Source organism: Barbatula barbatula, assembly GCF_947034865.1.
Source record: "Barbatula barbatula genome assembly, chromosome: 2".
Lineage (NCBI taxonomy): Eukaryota > Metazoa > Chordata > Actinopteri > Cypriniformes > Nemacheilidae > Barbatula > Barbatula barbatula.
Window position 1 is genome coordinate 3,588,547 of NC_136767.1, and position 25,386 is coordinate 3,613,932.

Consider the following 25,386-nt stretch of genomic DNA (forward strand, 5'->3'; position numbering starts at 1 on the left):
GGTCCTCTTTTGTCATTACGATGATAGCAGTTTCATTATTATTTCAAAATGTATACACTGTGACAATCGGCTGCATGTGCCGCTGCTGTCTCTTAGCAACCACATCTTTTTCTTCTGTTGCTAAGTAACCACGTGGTGCTTACCTGTGCGCTTTATGCAATCTCTGGCTATGTATCCAGGTGTGACTGGATCGCAGCCTACACTGGTTAATTAATTACTTCTTCATTCCCATTAAAAAATTTTGCTACCATAGTTTGATTATGGCGTTTGAGGTAAAACTGGGGTTAAAGAAATAAATTGCTAAACTTTCACTTTAATAAACTCATGGGGATTTTTCTTAACGTAAATCAACCATGGTTTAACCATACCCACATTAACAAATAGCGTATACCTTGTTAGTGTATACTGCAGTTGTCTGTGTTTTCATAGTGAACTGATAAAATGTAGTAAACAGTTTATTTGTAGTAATTCAATGATCAAAATACTATAGTGGGAATTAAAGTCTAGCGTAGTATTTGCTATCAGTAAAGTATTGTTTCATGTGAAAGATACTGCAGACATGAAGCAAAGAACGCGTTCTGTGAGAACTGGTGATATGACAGCTGTTCGGTATTCAGTACACGAGCGCTGTTGCATACCCGAGTGATGACGACACTACGCGTGCCTGCGTCACCTTCACCGCCACCGACATCACCGACCCGCATTAAAACGAGAAGTAGTCGAAAGTAAATCAATACAATAAAACACAGCGTGAATGAACACTGAAAGTGTGCGTGCGTGTCTGTGTGACGGAAGCACACTCCAATTTCAGAGACCAACTTTATTTTAAATGACAAGGATCCACAGAGTAAAACTGGATTTTACTCCAGTCTGCTTATTCCAGACTGTACAGATGATCTGTGATCACATCAACAACATATCAATTACTCAAACAAAATCCACATTTGAACGTAAAGTATACGAGGGTTATATTTCTGCTTTGCACACAATGAGGTTCCTACTGGCAAATGTTTATCTGACAGGTTTACAGGCACATTAGCATGTTTGGCAACAAAACAAGTTCACATTTAGTCACCACCATCATCACCACGAAGACCGATGATGTTTCACATGAACCGAGCTGAATATTGTTGAGCCATTATCTGTGATTTTGTTTATTGCAAGCCCATATGAACGTATTTAAGTAGCACTGAGAAAGCTTGTTTATCAATTCGAGTGTGTTAGTAATATTTCCCCAAGACCAAAATCTACAAAGGATGGAACATAACACTACCGCACAACACCTCTGATAAAAAGTCCTACTCACTTTCACAAGCACAGTCACATATGGATGGTTTCGGGGAATGAGATGACCCACTTTTATAAGATTGAAAAAAACATGTTTTGGGTCTATTAACACGAAGTTGATTTATAGCAGTTGAAACACTGTAAGACATAGATTGAGTGTCAGCATGTTAGTTCGATTGGTTAAGCTGAACAAGTTACAAAAGAATTGTAAGGAATGTTCTGTTCGCGTTGGTCAAGGCATGCAAATCTGATTTCAAATAGCTGGCAAAAGAGTACCACTGAGCAACGGAAGCAAATATTGCCAGAATGCAAAACGGATGGGAACTAGAACAACAGAATATAGTGACATTTGAGTGGTTACTATTAAAACAGTACAATATCCAAAAATACACCCACAACACATTTCTGGAAGTGCTTGCATGTCGGACACCAGCTTCCCTACGTTCTAATTCACCCTGAAGGTGTGTTGGCTTCACATTTTTCTCCTACTGGAATAGTTACACATGGCAAATACAGGGGGTGTGCACAGGTGAATACCTGATAATGCTTTGCTTTCAAAATGAAAAATATATAAAATCGCACAGGAATCTTACTCCCCAACACTTTATCAACGACATCAAGGACAGAACATGCAGACGATTCTCTTATTGTGAAACTCAGACTGAAAGAATGGCAGAAAACATGGTGAACTGCAGCTGGATCCTGTGCCAACGGAATGGTGGTGACTGCCTAGAGAGGGGCATATGGGTACGGAGGAGACTGCAGACGTCTAGTTCTTCAGAATGGCATCGTACATCTGGAACACATACTGAGAGACTTCTGGAGCCCGGCACTTCAGAGAGAGCTGAAAAGATAAAATACAGTATGAATAATTTGTTATGTGCTTTAATAAGAAATATCACCACTCTTGGAAAGGCACATGTTAAAGGGACTGTTAATGTGTTAATGTTATTGGTAAATATATTGTATTAGACACCCTCAAAGACATAAATCTTAAAATCGTAAAATAATTGGTCTCGCTTAGTCTGCCCGATAGAACCATATTCCGTGTTCACCATAAGGGCACAACAGATGTAAACGAACAGAAAATGAAGAACTTTGCTCTTTGTCAATAAAAGCTTACCTAAAAATGTCACTAAATTCTGATTGATCTCAGATCATGGTTGTGTTGAGTTTGCCATATGGGACCGGGGGCACCGAGCATGCATTAACAGTGCCAGGGGGGCTATAACTATAACAGCCTTAGCCAACGGGTTGTCGCATATGGTAACGTTAATTTTGGTACTGTGTTGTAATGTGGTGCCATACGGGACCAGGGGCACGGAACATGCATTTCAGTGTAGGCTATTATAACACCTAGTCCTATTAAGCGAATCTGACTGATCTCAGATCATCTTTAGGAGTGACTTCTCTTTATTTGACCTCTCAGACCACCAGAACATCAACGTGCAGCAGGGCTCATATCTACCGGAGAAATGCGATTGTCTGCTTTTGGCACGAAGAAATACTCTAGCATTGGCTAATAGGTCAAACCCTGGTGACCCGAAGGATTTCAGTTATAATTTGTTTAGATCAGAGCCAGCTGCTGCCAGAATATTGAAGGCGGAAGCCTCATTAAAAATCAATTGTGTGGGATCAGGTAGAGTTTCCTGAGAAGAGTGAACCGACCCGGCCAGAGGCAATGAAGCTCTGTAGACGGTCTGAACAGATGCCTTCAGAATAAACAAGAGGGGTCGATTTCCAATCAACAGATTCATCTGTTTAAGCTCTAAGTTTTCAATTGAAAGTTATAGTACATTATTGTGATAATCTCTGATAGTATATTACTGGTGTGCACGATCTATAAGGTATGCGCACATGCTAAGATTGACCAATGTAGCTAAAAAGTATACCTTTATAGTTTACTAAAAATATTCGATAATCTATCGATGTTTTGGTTAAATGGATATTGCTGCAAGAACTATTGCTGAAAGTTTATTTTTTACACGGTGTCATTATTTGCTATCTAGATAAACTCTTCAAAAGAACCCATGGTAAAAATCAATGTGAGTCTCAGGAAACCAATTACGCTTTATTGTGACAAGCCTTTTTCCAGCTTGTCTTCGGTTCATTTCTCAAATCAGGGAACTCGGCCAGAAAGCATTGCTTTCAAGGTCAACCGTTTGTCATGTTTCTATAAGAAATTGATCTTCGAAGCTCAATGACGAACTAGACCACAATGTGCAGAAACCTTGAAATGGTGGGCATGTATATAATGACAACCGGTTTTGTGTATTCTACCTCCACTGAGATAACCTTTAAATATGTTCTTGACAATGTCAAAAGGTTTCTGTTTGTCAGGGGACAAGATTTGTCGACCTCTCTTGCGTCAAATTCTCATGTGCCCCCGAGTCATGAATACACAATTGGCGGGTGTTTGCGTTGTGAGTGATTACCGTGTAATTTGGATTGCCAGGTTGTATGCGGAGCTCAGCGAGGATCCAGATCCCGTTGGTGAGTTTGAGCGACTGATAAAGCATGTCTTGGCCTTCCACGTTCCTCTTGGCGATGGTGTAGATGTTGTTGTTCTGCAGTTTGCCCGACACCATATCTGCCAATACCACAGACACAGAAGATATAACTAGAGTTTCCCAAAAGATTTCTGTGAATAAGGGGGAAAGCTGAACCTACCCATTAACTTAAAACGCCATAGGACACATGTAAACTGTAAAAATGATTTGTTGTTTTAACCTTGGCAGCCCCTGCTGCCATCATTTTATGTTTTGTAATTTGTTTTATTAAAAACTAATAATTATTATTAATAATAATAATAATAATAAAAGTTACGCAATCAATAATATTTTTTGATTAAATTAACTAAAGATTTTAAGGCAGCCGTTTACTTACTTTTTTAAGTTGATAAATACATTTGTTCAGGGTACTTTACGGTATATTTGTCATCTACTGTTAGAAATAACTGCATGTACATTAGCTAAATATCTTAAAATTCGTTTTGCACATCACACTATAAAAGCCCTGACTCTTGAGGATGCCGTTCGGGAGTCAGACACTCCCAGCCTGTATCACCGCACCGTGGGAGCAGAGAATGATGAAATGTCTGGCAAGCGCATAAACGAAAGGATGGGGTGCAGACAATGAAAAAGCTATGTAACAGGACACCATAAAATGCCATTAAGTCTCTGAAGAGAGAGAAAGATGGATTGAGAAATAAAAAGCTGCAAGGTGATGGTCCGGGAAAACGAAAGGCATGTCTACGGGAATAAGCCACAGAGCCGGGCGATGACAGCTGGTGTCACCCACATGTGACATTGCTGTGCTTCACTGGCTAAAGAGCTTCACAGCGGGTGAACACACGATACTACTGTCGATCTTGCGACTCTGCCTTTAAATATAAACTACAAAAAGTTCCTGATAATACGAAAGACCTCATATGAGCAATATCAATTAAATTGTGACGTTTTCTGAAATGTGATTGGTTGGTCGGGGTGTTGCTATGGCGTTGCTAGAGCCTTGTTGATTTGTTTTCCTCAATTGCTTAATGGGTTTTGAATGTTTTACACAAGCGGCATGTCAAGGAGGTTTGTCCGCAGATGAAGTAAGCTGTAAAACATTACTGCTGTGAACTAATGAATGATGTTTATCATCTGCAGAATTAGGCACCGAAAAGATTCATCATTAAGAATCAGGCGTGAGAGTTTTCCAGTCTACTTCTCCTAAAACTGCCAGCTACGTCTCCAAGCTTCGTTCCTGCATCCTGACGAAGACTAAATCGGGTCTCAAAAACAACAAAAGCAAAACACCTTTTCGTCCAAACAAATTATTTAGACTTTACCAATAATAATGCACACGGTGTGGAAAAGAAATTGGATTATAGCTTGCCCTTGCTTGTGTACTCCATTACATACACATTTACAATGATTGTTATTCAGGTCATGGCAAGTAAGAGCCAATCAGTATCTCCCGAGAGCAGTCGATTAATCTCAACATGCTCATAAATACTATTGAACCTGAACTGCATGCCACCTTCTACAAACAACAAAGCATTGATAGTTCGAAACTGTTTTCAAACTAATGAAAAAAGCAAAATTTTGTTGGTGTGATGATCAGGATGCAATAGCTGTATGTGCATGGGCAAGATGTCGCATGCGTGTGCCTTGCAAAATGAGAACAATGAAAGCGGGGAGGTGAGAGCGCTGACTTCCTGTGATTACAGCACCTCTGGGTGTCTGATCAGTGATTCTAGACAGCGAGACAGGCTCTTCATGCTGGTATCTGGGTTTGAAGCACTTTACCGACAGACCCCATCTGTCTGCCGCTGTACGCTCAAATTGGCTTCGGGTTGTTAAGCTTTGAAATAAACCAATTAGGTCTGTGCACACAGTACTCTGTGTTCCACAGCATTTTTACCTTTGCTGACAGACAGTAATGAACTAAGTATTAAAGAGAACGAATGAAATGTTTGTTCATTTAATTGTCAAATGTCTTTTCAAGTTTACTGGTATTTAACATTTTGGTATTTAAGTTTATTACCAGGGAGTCTAAATGTGTAAATGCAGTAACGAACATTTATCGCATATAATAATGCATCATTTATAAAAGTGAGATAATCAATTGTAGTGAGGTAGGCGGGACGAGAGCCGGTCTCGTATCACGGAGGAGATTGGGAGCAAGAGGACAAGCGACCGGACCGTCAGTAAGAGAGGACCAGGCCTGGACTTTGTTGCGTTTTATTGTTTGTTTATTTAATTAAAAGTATTTTACGTTTGCCGGTTCGCCTCCTTCCTTCCATTTTATGGATCTGTGTTACATCAATTAAAATAATCTGATTATTTTAGTTTAAAAATTAAAACTTTGAACACGTTCCTGTTCATTGAAGTCAAATCAAATACGGACCTAAAAATTATAGGAAAAACTTAGCTTGGAAAGTTGAAACGTTGCTTCAAAAATAAACTGAAGTAAGTTTAAAGCAGTAAAATTATAACAATAAACAAAAAATAAAATAAAACTAAAATGAAAATTAATTAATTAACCAAACAAAAAAATTATAAAATGACAAAAGCATACACCAAAATTGCTAAAACTTTGACACAAAAATCTAAAAATAAAAGCTAATTTAAAATATGAATGCAACTAAAATCAAAACTATAATAACTTCACATTTCAAATTTTATTGTCTCTTACATAGTTAGGTTTAGAATTGCAAAATATTTAAAGAACACTTTGATAAGTGTTACCAATTGTAGACCAATACATCTACATGATTTTATTTAAAAATTATAAAAAAATATTTTATATAGGAAATTACATCTAACATAAACTAACAATGATTTGTTGAGTTTTGAGCATTTATTATTCTTTGTTCAGTGGTTATCAATTATATTCATTTATGATGCATCAACTAATGCAAACAGTTAGGTATATGCCGTAAATGCTGAAATACACGTGAACTAAGATTAATAAATGCTGTAAAAGCATTATTCAATGTAAATTCATGTTAGCCAATGCATCAACTTGGTGTTAACAAATAAAACCTTATTGTAACACTACTGCATGAATGATTTGAAGTCAACTATTTTACACATTCAATATTATTTGTTTAAGAATTTAATATTAAAAATTTACAAATTTTGTATTTTGAAACTGCTATGAATCCTCAATGACTCTTAAAGGAGTAGTAAAATTGTCATTTAAAATCTGTGTGATTTTCCTTTATTCCCGCAAAACACAAAAAGAAGATATTTTGAAAAATGTTGGTAGCAGAAAACCGTTGGTCCCCATCTACTTCTATTTTATAGACACAATTGTAAGTCAATACCAACATTGAAATATCTTCTTTTGTGTTCTGTAGGTCTGAAATGACAAGAGGACGTGTAAATAAAAACAGAATATTTGTATTGAAGGAGAATTATTCCTTTAAGGATGTATTGTTTTAGTACCTTTTCTATGCTACAAATCATCAAAAAGCAGTACCAAGAATTTAAGTTATTCAGAAACAGTTACCTACAACCAAAATGTGTTCATTGAGGGGGTACTTTGAGAACTTGCACAAACCTTTTATTTACAGTAACCACTGACTGATTATCTAGGGCAAAACATGCCTTGGTAGAAAACCAACTCATCAAAGAATCTTCTCACCTGCACTTAAGTGGCATTCTTTGATCTGGTACTGCAATTCATTCTCATTGGGAATGTCTTTCCATGTGGCCAGGAACACCTGTCGCTCTGTCGAGGAGGAGCCGGAAAACAGGTTAAAGGTACAGCCAGATTAAAGATTGTATATTGGGGGGAGGGGTGGGGGTTAACAAATGTTTTCCGTGACTACCATGTGTTCAACCCCACCACTGTCCTCATTTGTTAACCTAAGCTCTGAAACAGTCGCTGTTTGTCGAGTCGTGTGTTAGTGTGAAATGCTCGTACCCATTTTGCCGTCCTCCACGAAAAAGAGGTCAAGAGGGATCAGCGTGCTGAAGTAGAAGACATCGATGTTGTTTTTCACAGCCACCTGCGATGAGGAGGTGTGAATGGTCAAACATTTAAACACACTCTCGGGTATTCTGACATATCAGGCCTCGCAAAAAAGAATTGCAAAAAGGAGAAAGAGCTTGGAAATGCATAGAAAAGCAAAGAGAAGGCATGTCTGTCATATAATAATAGATGAGAGTTGAGAAAAAAATCAGTGACCCTTTTAATAAGGAAAAACAAATTGGATTGCAAACTGAGATATAACAGCTAACCACTGAATAAATAAAGACAGCAATGCGCTCTATTTGAAGATGCGGGTGTTTATTGACTTTTGGGAAGGGGGGTCATTCGTATGCCCATTGAGACGTAGACAGGTTGAGACAGAATCTTTTGAATATTTCGCATTTTCTGCACTGACCTGGAGGTAAAACGGATTGGACTGTATCTCTTTTTCGCATTCAGTAGTTGTATGAATAGATTGACTATATATACTTTAAAGAATGTGTAGAAATACTGAATCAAACTTGGTGATTGAACCAATGGGCGCATTCCACACGAAGCCAGAGATTTCCCCGTCCCATCTTTTTTCCCTCGCTCTAAAAAACCTGTAAACACGGTGTCTTCAAGAAATGTATGCATACACATGAAATCACTGAAATGGACTCAAAATGATGTAGTATCAAGCCAGACCAATTTGAGGTGCCGTAACTAAGCCACAGATATAAACTAAAAACGGAGCGGACGACTCGGAGCATGCACCTAAACCTTGCGAGACGCGGGTTATGACATCATCATTTCAGAAAATAAACAGATTGGTTGTACACACGAAAATGCAAAGGTGGTGTTTTCAGATTGACGTTGTTACGGTGAAGGGATACAGTTCAGAGCCTTCATAAAATTCTGAATTCATAACTTCTGAGTTAAGAGTAATACGTTCTAGGAGCAGGTACGATCAGAAGATTTGAAATATAGATCAATAAATGTTGTATAGATCCTCGTTTACTTTAACTAAATTAGAAACCACATTCCAGGACATTTTTCTAAATAAAATTCTACTTATGTGTACCACAGAAAACAAATCGTTCTCAGGACCGAGATAAAGGCGGGTAACCAATGACAGTCATTTTAATTTTGGGGTGAAGTATAACTTTAAATAAAACAAAACCTCTTAACTTTTAACCTCTAAACCCTTATATTCAACAATGAAGAGTAGGTGATGGAAACCATAAGCCATTGTAAAAACAGACAGGAGGGAAGTAAAGAGTGAGTCAACTGGAGAAATGCGACGGAGCATTAAAGAAACCCAGTCAAAGCAACTCTGCTGGACGCCCATCCAGAGAGAACACACTGTGACAGAACTGCAGGGTCAAATGTCAAACGAAACACAACAAACGATAAGGATTCATAATGACATTTATACGTGATGGATTAGCGATATTAGCAGACTAGACGCCGCTGGCGAGTACTCATCATATCGAGTGGTTTAAAGGCATGAAATTGAATGTTTTGTGACTGCTGTTCATACAAATGAGCTCAATGACTAATGAAGTGCATGGGGGCTCAGCTGACTAAAATAATCTGAGAGACAAATGTTCCTGCTGGGCGGCGCAGACGTCCGAGGTTTTTGGATGCACAGGATGCCATTCAAACAATAACAGCATATTTGTAACGTGTCATTTCCTGTGGGAAGATTCATTGAAGGACGGAACGTGCGTGGGTGCGAACGGGGGCGAGAGAGCACCAGGCAAAGAGATAAAGTGGATCGTACCTGCAAGTTGTTGAGTGGGTCCATTTTCATCACAGGCCCGATGGTGTTGAGAGGGAGCGAGATATCAATAGTCTGGCTGGGCATCAGTGGAGTGTGAACGGGAAGAGGTGTAGTGGGAATCACTCCAAAACTTTAGTGAAAGAGAAAGCCTCGTATATCAGAAGAAGATGTGTGTGTGTAATAGCGCTAAATTACTTACATATACACTATATATACACTAACGTACAAGTCATACACAAGCTAATTTTATACCCTGGTTACAATATGCTAACATGATTATTAGCATTCCGGTAAACCTCAAGATATACAGACCTGTTTTTGTTGAACTGAACGGCAAAGTCAGTCATGTGCTGCAGGGCTTTGTTGGTAAAGGTCATGTCCATGTACATGTGTCCTTGACGTCGAGAGAAGGTTCCAGATATCTCCAACCCTTTGGCCTTCACCGCCGGTAACCATACCTTCAAAAGCCAACACATTGAATATTTATCATGCCCTCGTTTTACAGCTCGTCTACTTAGTTCAGGATACAATCCTATCTGGGAGGCTTACTAGAATGTGAAGGTCATTTTAATACAAAAGAGACATTGACATTCTCCTACGCTGACTCACCCCGGACCGGTAGCTTTTAAGAACTGAGCTGGCATCCAAAAAAAGTCAAATACACAAAGGAGACAAATTAACACATATACAAGCGGCATCCAGAGCATCTGGGGTACTTCACACCTCTACAAGGTCAATCACAAAATATGTAAGCGAGGACTATTTGTGTTCTGTCCTAATCTACTGACCTATTTTCTACAGCTCTAATGAAATCCCTAATACTGATAATACCTTCGTCTTTATTTCTCTAGGGAGCTGTTCTCTATTTTTTTATCTAGGCAGTTTATAAAGTTAAAGGGACTGGTGGGAAACGAGAACAGACCGAATATTGATTCATGTATTTACTGTTAAATACTGTTATTTTCAATTCAGCCTTATAAAAAAGTTTATGGATCGTCTCATTATGATTTTCTTCACTTAGGTGTTGCAATGCATCGTGGTATTGCATTTTTAGCATGTGATACATGCATCGCTGCCTCCAAATTTGGCGACTGGGATACTATTGAGATTTGATGACTATTGAGATATTTTAACGAATATTGTGAACTGAGCAATGGCGGTACCCATTCACTCTTATTGTATAGACACAAAACCAATGCAAGTCAATGGGTACCGCTGTTGTTTGGTTACCAACATCCTTTGAAATATTTTCAACTACCACTGCAAGAATGAGGTTTGAGCAGCGAGCATCACTCACGGTTTTTACCGCCACGTAGCCTCCTGTAGCGATGGACATTCCTGAGGACAACTCGAACAGGTCATTGAGCCCACTGCTAAGAGCAGCAGGTGTAGGAGATGGAGCGAAAGTGTTGGGCACTGATGACGGGATGAAGTTCTGGCCCACCTATGTCACACACACACACAGGTTCATGTAACCTATTTTCTTAAAGCAACATGCTCTCCACATGTAGGCCACACCGACAGTGCAAAGTGTGAGAGACGACATGTTGTCACTACAGCTGCATTTAAGCAAAAGAAACAGTCGTTCCATGCTTGGCACAAACGGCGTGAAAGCAAAATAATAAACATACAACAACAAACAGACACACAGGCGGCAACTATTTAGACGTCTTTCTGTACTTCAGCATACTAACTGACAAGCTGAAGTTGACATTTCTTATTTTGTTGTTAAGCATCATGTCATCATCATAGCAAAAGTGAGCATGTTACACAGAAACAAAGCAGAAACACGCCAGCACACAGCTAAATAGTGACTCTTAACATGCTTTAGTGTGCAGCATGCTGCATGCGGACAGACTGTTACGAGCCGAGACAGATCACTTACAGCAGGACTGCCCCCAACACCTCCTCCTAGATCTCCCCCGAGCTACAATAAAAAAAAAAAAAAACAGAAGACCCATTTCCAGGCCCAAAACAGAGAGAGAGAATTAGAGACATCACACAATCATTGACAACAAAGACAGCAATTTTCCTGCTAACCAAAGGAAGTGATGTCACAAATCACAATTGTTCCCTCCAGGAATGGGCTCTATGCATGTGTGACTTCCGCGTTTCACGATCAAAACCCTCGGCAGCTTCCGGTCGGGAGACTTAAAGCGGAGAGAAATGGAAAACTGAGAAACTAGTTACATTAGCAGATGCTGTACATTGCGACACACAGCAGGGGTATATAGAAGTGCTATTCTACCGTATTTGAACGTTGTAAGGAAATGTTACCTTATGAAAGTATCATTTCAAATACGGTAGAACAGCACTTCTATATACTACTGCTGTGTGACGCAATGTACATATTCTCAGTTTTCCATTTCTTTCTGCTTTAAGTCCGAGGGTTCTGACCATGAAACGTGGAAGTCACGCATATAGCCCATTAACCTGTCATTTTTTTCTATGATTAAGACCACCCCCAAAGTACCACATATGACATTTTCAGCAGTACAAACACAAATATCTAGATATCCAAAAAACGGACTGAAAATTGCGATTTAGATTGCCAGATCTGTTGAACGACAATAAATCCAAAGAGTGCGAGACTGTACAGTATTAAAATGCGTCCACGAGTTCATTGAGTTTTGAAATATGCCAATAACCTTCAGCAGATGTTCATCATGTCATTCGATGTTTAATATTACTCAGCTATGAACGATTTCTCCTTGAAAGTATGAACAAAGCATAAAGAGATAACGAACATGTCAGTATTGCTTTCAAAATGACTCACTTGGCCTGTAAGGAGTGTATTCACTGTATTAAGTGTAACACTTTGTGCTACTGTGAAATCACAGCACACCGCAATGTACTGCAAACGGAACTGTATCGTCAGGTGGAGGACAGGTTTATCAGCATCCTTGAGCTGTAAACTCAACTATGGGCATAACATAAGAAACAACATCTTGCTGAACCCTGCTGAACTTGCCTGACCTACAAAAGCATCTTCACACGGTGGAGCATCTTCACTTTATTCAGAGCATCAGTGCAAAGCTCTATGGTAAATTTCAATTGGTCGAGGAGATGGCGCTGAAAAGCAGCACCATATACAAACGTTTCACGTGTGCCCAGGTGGCGGTGCACCCTCCTTCAGCAAGACGCATACTTGACAAATCCAATTACTCACGAGGAGGCAAACAGACATCACTGAGGAGAGCTTCTGGAGGTCCAGGACACAGAAATGGACTGTAAATTTAAGGACTGTAGCGTACACAGACGATTTACGCTAATTTATAAAAGAAAGAGTTTGATAATACTTGTAAAATTAAACCCACCTGTAGTGTTAATCAGGTTTATTGCATTAAAACAGGTTTTAAAAAGCCCTTGAGCATTCACAGGTATGAAGCCCTGACGAAATATACAAAATATTCACTTTCATCAGTCAGAAGCATGCGCGATGAGGTAGCCATGGTAACGAGTGTGGTTATCTCTCAGTGTGGCATTCTCTGAATGCAACTGAGGCCCAGGAAACATGTGAACTGTTGTCGCTTTGAAAGGTGAACAGGTGCATGGGCATCTCTGAGGATATTATTAATGCAACTGCAGAATGCGATAAGAAGAAAAAACAAGGCACTTTTACAAATTAATCGTGCCACTAGAAAAAACATGTTGGGCTGCATGGGGAACCTATTGAAGAATCACACAAACAGAATAGAACAACAGACAAACAGGACCACCCACCAGACTGTCAAGACCACCTCCGAGAAGATCCACAGCTCCCATCTGCATGGAAGACACCTGGGGCACGTTGACAGGAGGACCGAGGTCCAGATTAAGCAGGTCTCCCAGAAGGTCACCCTGAGATGGAATGACTTGAGGCTGATCGATGGAAGCAGTCGGGCCGCTACTGACTGGACTCTCCCCGGTGTCAATACTACAAGAGAGTAAGGCACACTGAGATGGGTAACACTGAACAATAGATAACAGCGATAAGCTCAGCTTTGTTCCGATCAAGAACAACAACACAGATTTCACTGTGTGAGCACCCCATTGTCTTACTGAGGACTTTTTCTATCTTAAAAACAGGATGAAGGCCTATTTACACCAAATAAATTGATCTATATTTAAATACTGTTAAATTTTTTTAAATGATTTATGTTATGAAATAAACATTTCTGGGAGTTGTGGCACACACATGATAACGATATCATAAAATTGACCATTGCTTTCCGTTTTCACTTTCAAATTATTTACGGAGACAACATTCACGCTCAAAATACATTTATTAAGAGTTTTTATGAGGGATAAACCTCTGAAATCGTACCTGCCGTGCTGGATGGGCAGATGTTTGCGGTGAATGCCGTGGCTTCCTTCCACAAAGGCATTGGGGGGTTTGTGGTACACGGAGGCCAGCGAGCCGATGTGGCAGATGAGCTCGTCCAGCAGGGTGGGCTCAATCAGGTCCGTCTCCTCTGATATCAGAGGCTTCTCAGACAGCACCACCTCTTTGGCGGTCACGGGGTCGGTGGACAGGAGACGCCAGTAGATGTAGCCCCGGTCGCGCAGGTCAGGGTTATCCGAGTCCTGGAAGGCCATGAAAGAAGATTTGTGATGGTATCTGCTTGTGACAGAGATTATTTAGTGATTGTGCAAAGAAAGAAATAGTGTTGCTAAAAGTTCTTGAATTTATATGAAACCAGGTGGTGACTATAATATGAACTCATGAATCAGCAGTAGAGGATTGTGTGAACTATTCATTAGGATTGTGTAATGATGTGAGTAATGTCTGAGGGAGGCTTCTGCCAGTGGTTTTACAGCAAAGCTGTTCAGGGATGGCAACGTGCCGCAGCTGAATCTGCAACGTAATATATTTAGGGCTATATGGCTATTTGAGTTGTGAGCTTGTATGCATTCAAAGGGATACTTAATAATTCACATATATTAAGATCAAGTCCCTCCCTCACCGTTTTAACTAAATCTCATAAGACGAACACATAAACAAGCATTGGGCTCTGAATGTCACCCTTAGTTTTGCATGTTGAGAACTACTATTTGCTAATCTCACCTGAGTGGCAAGACTGAGCACTTGCTGAACGAGCTCTTGAGTCTCTGAGGGCTTCTTTAGGAACAGCTTCACTATTGCTGTTAGAAGAGTCAGCTGGACCTGAAGGAAACACAGTGGATCAAATCAGATGTTCAAGACACTCTGCTTGAACGCCATCTGAAAGACTTAAAAACCCAGTTTTAAACAAACAAAACAATCGGCTACAATGTCAAACCTGAGTGCTTTCATCATGAAAGCCCTCGAGGAAGCTCTCGAGGAGCTCATCGGCGTTGTCGATACGCTCCGCGTATTCGCCCACAATCCAGATCATAGCCGCACGAGCATCGGGCTCATCCAGAGAGTCCAGGTTTTCACACAGAGTTGCAATTATGCTCTCATACCTGAGCGGATAAGGGAGGGTGATGAAGCAGATCCTTCATGTTCTGGCGTGTGAGCTATTCTGAATTAATTAAATTTCACTGAACAACATAGGTTTGTTGATTTTTAAGGGGGAAACACAGATAAATACTGACTTGTTGGGGTATTTCCGAAAGATGTCTCTGATGACCACGATGGCCTCCTGCACCACGTAGTTGACTTTGGTCTGGATGAGGTCCAGAAGGGTGCTAACACAACGCTCAGCCGATTGCTGCACACACAAAAAGACAAGAGAGAAAGCTTTCCTTCAGAAAAAAAATTCATAACATTGGCTCCACAGCATCTTAATCATAAGCAACACTTTTAAAAATTAGCAGAGCACAAAAGATGATATTTTAAAGAACGTTGGAAATTGAGCAGCACCGGCACCCATTCACTTCTAGTGTATGGAGACAAAACCAAATGAAGTGAATGAGTGCCGGTTGACAACATTTTTCAGAGTGATCTTCTTTCGTGTTCTCTGGAAGTAAAAAGTCATGTACACTCACCTAAAGGATTATTAGGAACACCACACTAATACTGTGTTTGACCCCCTTTCGCCTTCAGAACTGCCTTAATTCTACGTGGCATTGCTTCAACAAGGTGCTGAAAGCATTCTGCAGAAATGTTGGCCCATATTGATAGGATAACATCTTGCAGTTGAGGGAGATTTGTGCACATCCACGAAGCTCCCGTTCTACCACATCCCAAAGATGCTCTATTGGGTTGAGATCTGGTGACTGTGGGGGCCATTTTAGTACAGTGAACTCATTGTCACGTTCAAGAAACCAATTTGAAATGATTCGAGCTTTGTGACATGGTGCATTATCCTGCTGGAAGTAGCCATCAGAGGATGGGTACATGGTGATCATAAAGGGATGGACATGGTCAGAAACAATGCTCAGGTAGGCCGTGGCATTTAAACGATGCCCAATTGGCACTAAAACATCCCCCACACCATTACACCACCACCACCAGCCTGCACAGTGGTAACAAGGCATGATGGATCCATGTTCTCATTCTGTTACCGCCAAATTCTGACTCAACCATCTGAATGTCTCATACAGAAATCGAGACTCATCAGACCAGGCAACATTTTTTTCCAGTCTTCAACTGTCCAATTTTGTTGAGCTCGTGCAAATTGTAGCCTCTTTTTCCTATTTGTAGTGGAGATGAGTGGTACCTGGTGGGGTCTTCTGCTGTTTTAGCCCATCCCCCCCAGGGTGTGCGTATTGTGGCTTCACAAATGCTTTGCTGCATACCTCGGTTGTAACGAGTGCATATTTCAGCCAAAGTTACTCTTCTATCAGCTTGAATCAGTCGGCCCATTCTCCTCGTACCTCTAGCATCAATAAGGCATTTTCGCCCACAGGACTGCCGCATACTGGATGTTTTTCACTTTTCACACCATTCTTTGTAAACCCTAGAAATGGTTGTGCGTGAAAATCCCAGTAACTGAGCAGATTGTGAAATACTCAGACCGGCCTGTCTGGCACCAAACAACCCTGCCACGCTCAAAATTGCTTAAATCACCTTTCCCTAAATGATTGAAGCAACTGCCATGTGATTGGTTGATTAGATAATTGCATTAAAGAGAAATTGAACAGGTATTCCTAATAATCCTTTAGGTGAGTGTAGGTTTGAAATAACATTAGGATGAGTAAATAATGACAGAATTAAAATTTTTGGGTGAACTATCATTCTAAGGGCACTTTAGGGCTGATTAATGGGGTGTGTCTTACCTCCACTTTGATAGCACAACGGCCAATGGCACGAACTGCTTTCCGAACGAAGTCTACGTCCACCTCTGTGGCATATTCCTTCAGTTCAGCCAGAACCTGCAACCAGGAGACAACCCTTTAAATGGATTTCTACACAAACAGACACAAAATGTGTGAATTACATCCATAAAAGAGACACAAAGGGAGCCGATCTCATCTGATTCTCACAAGGTCACAAACTCGTGAGAAAAAGTGTCAAGATTGTCGAAAGCTGATGTTTTGAGAACTACAGGAAAAAGTCTGAATCATTAAATAACAGTAATTAAAACTAAATGATGAAGTACATTACACTGCAATGTAGCAAAACCATCTGTTGACAGAGGCAGTGTAAGCACAGATGTTGTCTTTACTTCAGGCAGCTATGAGCAGGTGCGTTCTGTCAAAAACACCAACAGAAATCTGGTCTTCGAACAGGTGTAGGAAATCTTCAGGCATAATTCTGACATTTTCCAAACCAATTGCAACATAATAGAAAAAGAAAATCAATTATGCTTTACTGAAAGCATCTTCTGATCTTTGCAACACAACCTGCAGTTCAAAAGTGCAACAAAAAAGCTAAACAACATACATTAATAAAATACGCATTTATATCAATGCAAATTTCTAAAAGTTCCATATTTCCAAATCTGCAATATCTCTCTATCTTCTCATCCGTGATAAAAAAGCCTTCCTGTGCTGGTGTGTGCATTAACATTTATATGAGCGTTTTGCTCCCAGCTGACATTTCACTTGTTGAGCTTTGGTAATAATTCAATTTGCCATACCGAGACTGCAGGTTCCTTTAGTTTTGTAAAATATCCCATCTGGGTTTGATTTAAAAAATAACTTACCCGCAAAGAATGTCTTTGTCCATTTACTAAGAAATGTGTGCTTTTTATGGATGGTTCTATCACGATCACACTGAACCAAACGAAATTGAAAATTTTAATAGATGCATTTCGGTGTAAAAAACTTTTTTATAAATCGTTGAATTACTGTTAAGAGCCCCGATAGCAGCACAAGGCTCAGTGCTATAAAGCCATGCAGCATTAAATAAACATGTATTAAAATTGTGTCGATTTTCCCTTTTACAAATGTAAATATCAGGGGAACTAAATGTTGCCTTTTTCTCTGTGAATCTATGACAGAGTCTGTGGTACATTTGCATACAATATACAAAACATAAATGACCCTGTCATCACTTCAGCTTGAATTGCAGTCTGCAATCTCTTATTTAAGGAGTCAATATTTTTAAGGTCCTACTTTGTTTTATGGAATGTCAAACATACAAGGTGTAAAAACACATTATTTTTCTATTAATAGGCAGTTATTATTACCTTGCTTCTTGACTGACTCTCAAATGATTCGTTCGGCGATTCATCGGTCTTATCCCCCCCTTTCTGTTAGCCTACTCTGATCTGATTGGTCAGATTGTCTGCTGCGATTGGTCAACCGTAAACAGCATCGCAAGTGGAACTAAGGTGGGCATTACACACAAATCCGCCCCGGGACTGAAGTTAGAACGACAGACGACTCGTTGTGTTTACTTAAATGTACTGTGCATATTAATTTTGTATTTATAAACACAAAAACATACACATAAATATATTTAGGAAATATTTAAATGTTTTTTTTTTACATTTAGCAATAGTGGAATTTTTTTATTTTATATATTTTTTAATATATGCATGTATGTGTTTATAAATACAAAATTAATACGCACTAGACATGTTGTATATTCTGTGAACACAACTCTTTATTTTGGATGCGATCCTAAGAATGGTTCCTGAGAGAATTGTTTTTATTGGGTGAATAATTCCTTTTAAACACTGATCAAATCAATTCCCAAATGATAAAGTCAGAGCAAAAGATGTTTTGGCGTACCTGGGCAATGTTGGCATGAGATGCCAGACGGATCATGATGTCCAGTTTCTCCAGCTTGACATAGATGGGGTCATTGTACTTGACGAAGAACACCTTGATCTCTTGCTTCAAAATCTCTGGCCTGCAAGTGAAGAGAAAAATGAAGTTAAAGAACGAAACATTCCTTCAGTCAGATTGGAGAAAATGAAACTAGGAAATGTTGCCATCTAGTGACTGTAGAGAATATACACCAAGTTCACCTTGTGTCAAACAAGTGGACAGTGCTTGATGCATGTATGTTACAGGTAAACCAACAGCCAAATAGATTATAACTCTGTCCCTCCAAACTGTCAAAACGGCATATATAGTGTGTCTATACATGTACATATACAGTGTGTTTATATGCAATGTTACAGGGTGTTTACAACAGCAGGGTTGCTTTACAACAGCAAGGATGCTACACACCTTCATAGTGCTGCACCATACAAGCAAGTCATTTATAAAGATCTATGTATTTCTGCAAATAAGGTACATTGTACAATAAATATCAGGAGTTGGTTATTACATGATCGTCATGACATAATTTGAAAGATTACAGGGAACTCAACACAAATCACATTGTTGTCCTAAGACCGATAAACAAATGTGTTGCAAAATCCCCCACAGTTATGCAAAGTCAATTTCAGTTCCAGCCAAAATTATTCTGTAATAATAATTGAACTTTACAGCCAATTTAACCATCCAAAAATTTTTGTTCAGTATGCTGTTGTAGTGAAAGTCCACCACAATACAGAAGTATAGATGCAAATTCTGGGCCGTGCCAACGTTAAACAAGTATCAACCTTTAAAACTAAAACAAACAAAATAAGAAGTAGAGCAGTCTAACCGTTTTTGCACGATGAGGTTGATGTTCCTGAGGGCCACATACTGGACCTCAGGCTCCCCGGACAGCAGAGTGACTAGTGGAGGGGAGAGTTTCTTCAGCAGAGTGTTGTAGTAGTCTGAATCTTTAGGCAGAAGCTCCAGAAACTTCATCAGAACCTTCACTGCCGAGAGCACCACCGCCGAGTTAGCATGAGACAGTCGAGGGGTCACACGCTCACAGATACTGAAAGAGTCAGATAAAGGGGGCGATGTATTGTTGGTGATTGTCTGTATCAACATTAGATTATAAGACACACTTACCTTCCCCTGTTTTTTTCATTGTACACTCAAATTCACCAAAAACAAGTGCTAATTTGGAGAAAATAATGACTGTGAGAAGTACTGATCCCTCACCTCTGGGCCTCACGTTCGTCTTTGGGGTTATAGTTCGAAAGGCAGTCCAGGATGAAGATCTGGCCCCACTCAGTGCACTCGTTGAGAGCCGTCAGGAGTTTATTGATGTTCTGAGGATTGAGATCCAGAAGGTTGCTGTTGGGGTGAGACTCGCTGATTTCGGACAGAGCTGCGACTGCATTCGCCACAACCTGCGAAGAATAGTTAAGACACCATGAATGGTAATGTAAACAGCAATATCTAAGACCTGACACCAAAAAAAAAGCACAAAGTATTAATCTATATAAATACATCAAAAAACACAGTGTCTCACCATCGGGTTAGAGTCAGCAATCAGATCCCTTAGAGAATCTAGGAAGCCCTGGTCCTCCACCATCTGGGCGTTGATGTCATGGAGCTTGGCCACACACACCGCTGCCGTCTTCCTCACATAGGGGTCTTCATCCTTCAGACACTTCCGTAAAGGCTCGCACAAGTATTCGGTGATCTTATCCACACGGATGCAACCCATCGTGCGTACAGCCAATGCTCGGATCAGTGGGTTTGGATCCTCACAGTCCTGAAAGACGAAAACACATTGAAATTTGTACAAAATCATATCCCCCGTATTTAAGATAAAAAAGGTCTAAACATTAACGGTCTAATCAATATAACTTATATCAGCAACAGTGGATCTCACCTTGACAAAGCTGTTAACAGCCATGATGGCCATGTCGGGTTGGCTCTTGGCATAGTTCATAAGATACAGGTAAACCAGCTTCTTCAGCTCCAGGTTATCAGTCTGCATGCAGTTCACCACATCCGGAAATAAGGAACTAAAGAAGCAGGAAAATGTTGTCATTCTCAATGGGAAAATGAATTAGTTATCGTAATATATCAGAAAATCTCTTCAGTAGTAGAAAGCTGCTGCATAATGTGACAAATGATGTACCTTGCAGGATGGTACTAAACTAGCTGACATACCTTACATCCTTGCCCACGGTCATGGCCGCAATGACTTTCTTAACCGCTTCTTTCCTCTTCTCCTTCTTCTCATTGTTTAGCTCAGCTTTCAGCTCAAAGATCTCACCTAAAACAGAAGTCAAAAACATGATAAGTGGTCACCGAAACAAGTTTTTTAATGGCCATTTGATACTTAAGTAAAAACTTTAGTTAAAACTGCAGGGTCTCCTATGTAATGCCCGTTATACAGAAGTTGAAAATGTATTTGGATACTCAATTCAAAATAAAACAAATGGTAATTTCTTTGCATTATACTACAAATATAAAATAACATTTGTCAAAATGGCATTATTTGAACATTTACATTTAGGCATTTGGCAGACGCTTTTATCCAAAGCGACTTACATTCCATTATCCTACACATTTGTGTGGTTGTATAACTTTATTGGAATATGCACTGCTAATGTAATAACTCTTATCTTCCTCTGACTGAAACAAGTCATTTCAATGTTATTAGGGGAAAAACAGGGGATTTAAAGACTAAAGTTATTTCAGAAGAAAAATCTAGCGTTTGCATCATCTGTTTGCAGATGATACTTAGTTTAGTATTTTATCACACGTGGAACAAAATGTATACATTAAGATGTGTCTTAGGTGCCTCAAGCTGTCTGAATACTTATTGGTACCACTGTATACCTAATACAATATAATGAAAGAAAATAATACGGTGCACAAATATTGTTGCGTTATTAAACATCATATATTAACGTATTTACCAAATATTTTTAAAACAAAAATGTATCATCTATCGCCATTTAATAACCACAATTGTGACAATAGGATCGATAGACTGTATTGAACACAGACGCGATAGTGAGACTTGCCTTTTTTGTTCGTGGTGAAATACTTGGAGTCGGTCATTTTGACAGCTTCTCAAATCTGGGGAAGGAAATAAATCACATTTACATGGCCACTTTATTGTCAATTTGTATTTTCTATCAGAAAGCCATACAGTTGAAAAATATATACTTATGTGATACATTTAAGCTAAAATGCATAAGTGACAATGCCCAATATACACCGAAAATCATACAAGACAGTTAATGCAATGCTGGCCATCAACGAAGAAGAACCTTTGAAATGATACGTTACGGAGGAAAACACAATCAAATACACGTCTGGTGTAATGTTTTCATCCGCACGACACATATGACATGTAAATAAAGTGTATTAATTGGGCGTGACCCAAAAATGACCCTGCTATGCTAAGCTAGTGGAAAACCTGGAAACGGGAAAATCGTTGACTGTGATTACACAGCCATCTTTCCTCTCCGAATCAAACTGCAGACATTTGATAATAACACAAGACAACCAAAACCTACCAGTGATGTAAGAACTGACGAGAAATATAAGACGGTGTTGTTTATGCAGTCTGTCCCAACGCGGAGATGGAAGATGCGGTTCGGTTAGAAACGAGTGTCGCTGGAAGATGGAGCGGACCCGGAAAAACAAAATGAAGAGCGGAACGAAAACGGCGGAGCGTGTGGCAGTCGAGGTCATTTCGGTGTTACACCGGAAATGAATGCGAGTAACAGAAAAAATCTCTTCGACGGCTTTTTAAGATAAACAGTTTGTGAAATTTTACCCATTTTGTGAAAAATGCGAAAATGAGCACCAAACGTTTCGCAAGAAAATTAAGAGACTGTTCAGGACGAGTTAACGTTAGTGTTGCTTAAACGGTCAAAGTTTGAAATATTTCATTATTTTGCTCGCTGCTTGCTAAACATCGATCCACCTGTGATGGCGGAGAGGGGTGTACATTTAACCACAGCTTTTACAGCTGAAGATAGACCCTCAATATTTGAGGTTTTAGCTCAGGGCTCTTTGATGAGTGCTGTCAAACCTGCATTACAGCATGCTGTGAAGGTATCCTCACTCATTCATAGGTCAACATTTGACACCTTAATGATAATTATTTAACTCTTAAAGAACATTTACTGATTTAACAAACGTTTTCGGATACCAATTCGGATCATGTTGTGTTGTGCACACGTGTATGTCATTTTCACAAGGCCTTTTGGAACATTCAGTAGAGTATTGCTTGCAATGCAATACTACAGTACTACGCACTGCATACTCGATACGTTTTGTAAAAAGTAGCATCTGCAAGGATTTGCAATATGCAGAGATACTATTTCAGAAATAAAGCTTAACAATAAATATGAATGCTTCTAGGTTAATTTTACGGATGTGCAAACAAATGATGTAAACAGGTTATGTTAAGTAGAAGCCTCTTGCTAACATAAGAAAGGGTTCACCAAAACTTCTGTCATAATTGATTCTTCCTCATGTAATCAAAATCATTCTTCTGTGTTTACAGTATATATGGTGTCGTAAGCTGTCTATACTGATATAAACCATTGTGCCATTTTCACAGATCCTTGCCACGTCTAACCCTGCTCGCTATGGAGTTCTGTGGAGGAGGTTTGATGAGATTTACGCCATCCTAGATTTACTGTTGCAGCATCATTTCTTATCCCGCACCAGCGCCTCATTTGCAGAGAACTTCTATGGTCTAAAGCGTGTTGGAACAGACAGCACCCATCCTGCCCATCTTGGTCTTCTTCGTAGACAGCACTGGCGCTCCTTGCTCCTACTGGCCCTCCTGCCTTACCTGCACACAAAACTGGAAAAAATCTTGGCTCGGCAGAGAGACGAGGACGATTTTTCCATCCGGTTGCCAAAGTCCTTAATGCAGAAATTGTACAGGGCTTTTTTGGCTGCGTACCCTTTTGTGTGCATGGCTTGGGATGGCTGGGTCTTTTGCCAGCAGCTGTTGTACGTGTTTGGCAAAGTACGGACACATTCGCCCCTTCTGTGGCTTGCAGGGGTTAAACTGTCGTATCTAACAGCTGATGACATCCGTAATCTGGGTCACAAGCCAACCGGCCCGACACTGAACCCCAGTCAAAGGTGAGTTCATCAAATGTGTAATAAGTACATTTTACCCCAATATAAAACAATACCACATTGACATCTTCTCCCCAAATTATTATTGTAACACATTAACGTTTGTTCTTTTTCAGCATTGGGGAGAAATTTCAGCATCTTGTCTCTACGATGGTTGGTGGTGCTGCTGTATCACTCTCAACCAGCCTCTCGATCGGAGTGTTTTTCATGCAGTTTCTGGAGTGGTGGTATTCATCAGACAACCAAAACACAGTTAAATCCTTGACCTCCCTCCCAATCCCTCCACCACCTATTCACCTTCATAACCAGGAGACTTCGCTCACACACATTAAAGTGTGTCCACTCTGCAGGAAGGTGCGCACCAATGACACTGCCCTTGCCACTTCAGGCTATGTGTTTTGTTACAAGTGTATATACGTTTATGTCAAAGCCAACCACAGATGTCCTCTCACCAGCTACCCTTCTGCACTGCAACATCTTATTAAAATATACACACCTGAGGGATAGACTGGTGTTTATGTAGAGGAATAACAGAAGATTATTTTTACATGCCATGTGGACGGGTGATTCCACTACAGCGATTGTGTGATGATTATGGCACAAGGTTCTGATTCACCCATTTTAAAGCTAAATTTTAACCCAATGAAGGCATAATGCTTCACAATAATAAAAGGGTAATATCTGGAATTGAATGGGTTGTGTTGGCCTCTCAGATAAAATCATAGATCATGCAGTGTGTCTGGTGATTAACAGTTTAAATTAGAAACCATTGTTTTCTATTAATGTATCAACTTGACCTACAAATACAAAGAATGCTCAAAATGTGACTGATTCTTTTTGTGATGTGCGATCAGCTAAATAGTCAATTTCACGACTATTTGGAAATGTAGGTAAAAACAAATGAAAAAAATTACTTAACTCCCAGCAGTGTAACTTCTAAGACTACTTGAAACAAAAACTATTGTGGAACATAATTTTCCTGACACCATTAAAGGGCCACTCCACCCAAAACTGAATTGCTCACCCTCAAGTCTAACTGTACCCTTCCAAAACTGTATACTTTTCTTTGTTTCGCTGAAGATATATTTGAGAAAAATGTTGGCAACTGACATTTCTGGGACATCATTGACTACCATAGTAGGAAACATTAAAATGGTGGTCAGTAGTGCCCAGAATTCTATAAATTCTTCCAAATCTAATTTTGTGTTCAACAGAATGAAAGGTATACGATCATTTTTGCTATTATGGTAGTCCATAATATCCAAGAAATCTCAGTTGCTTATTTTCCCAAATAGCTCTCGGTTTGCACCTGAACAAAATTGCAGGTTTGGAACTACTTGAGGGCGAGTAATAAATTAGAATTTTGGATGGAGTAAAGTTCTCCTCACCAGAAAGCATTGAATAACAATTTGTAACTTTCAATATAGATATTTTCGGATTTAAATACATTTTCTCATAAGGTGCCTACTCTCCCTCTCCCCCACACAGAATGGAAGTTCTCCTCCTCCTTCAGTGCATGAATTGGCTACTTGTCCCTTAGCTTCCATTTCTAGTCAATGCACTCATTTAAATAAAGCCTTAGCAATATATTATAAATAGCAAAAAGTCAGATC

The 25,386-nt window shown here is 39.7% G+C and overlaps 2 protein-coding genes across 2 annotated transcripts; one reads left to right on the plus strand and one right to left on the minus strand.

Annotated features, from left to right (window-relative positions):
* Positions 1-730: 730 nt before the first annotated feature.
* Positions 731-22,325, minus strand: ap2b1 (adaptor related protein complex 2 subunit beta 1). The gene is made up of 22 exons (XM_079484095.1): positions 22,186-22,325; positions 21,688-21,742; positions 20,825-20,930; positions 20,541-20,676; positions 20,175-20,420; positions 19,862-20,052; positions 19,470-19,691; positions 18,605-18,725; positions 16,703-16,798; positions 15,077-15,192; positions 14,779-14,944; positions 14,565-14,663; positions 13,824-14,083; positions 13,241-13,433; positions 11,403-11,444; positions 10,815-10,961; positions 9,830-9,975; positions 9,518-9,647; positions 7,705-7,789; positions 7,423-7,509; positions 3,723-3,877; positions 731-2,131 (listed from the first exon to the last, which is right to left on the minus strand). The coding sequence occupies exons 2-22, from the start codon at positions 21,722-21,724 to the stop codon at positions 2,057-2,059; spliced, it is 2,856 nt and encodes a 951-aa protein (XP_079340221.1). The 5' UTR covers positions 21,725-21,742; positions 22,186-22,325; the 3' UTR covers positions 731-2,056.
* pex12 (peroxisomal biogenesis factor 12) lies at positions 22,324-24,864 on the plus strand. The gene is made up of 3 exons (XM_079484106.1): positions 22,324-22,729; positions 23,241-23,776; positions 23,890-24,864. The coding sequence occupies exons 1-3, from the start codon at positions 22,604-22,606 to the stop codon at positions 24,278-24,280; spliced, it is 1,053 nt and encodes a 350-aa protein (XP_079340232.1). The 5' UTR covers positions 22,324-22,603; the 3' UTR covers positions 24,281-24,864.
* The last annotated feature ends 522 nt before the right edge of the window (positions 24,865-25,386 follow it).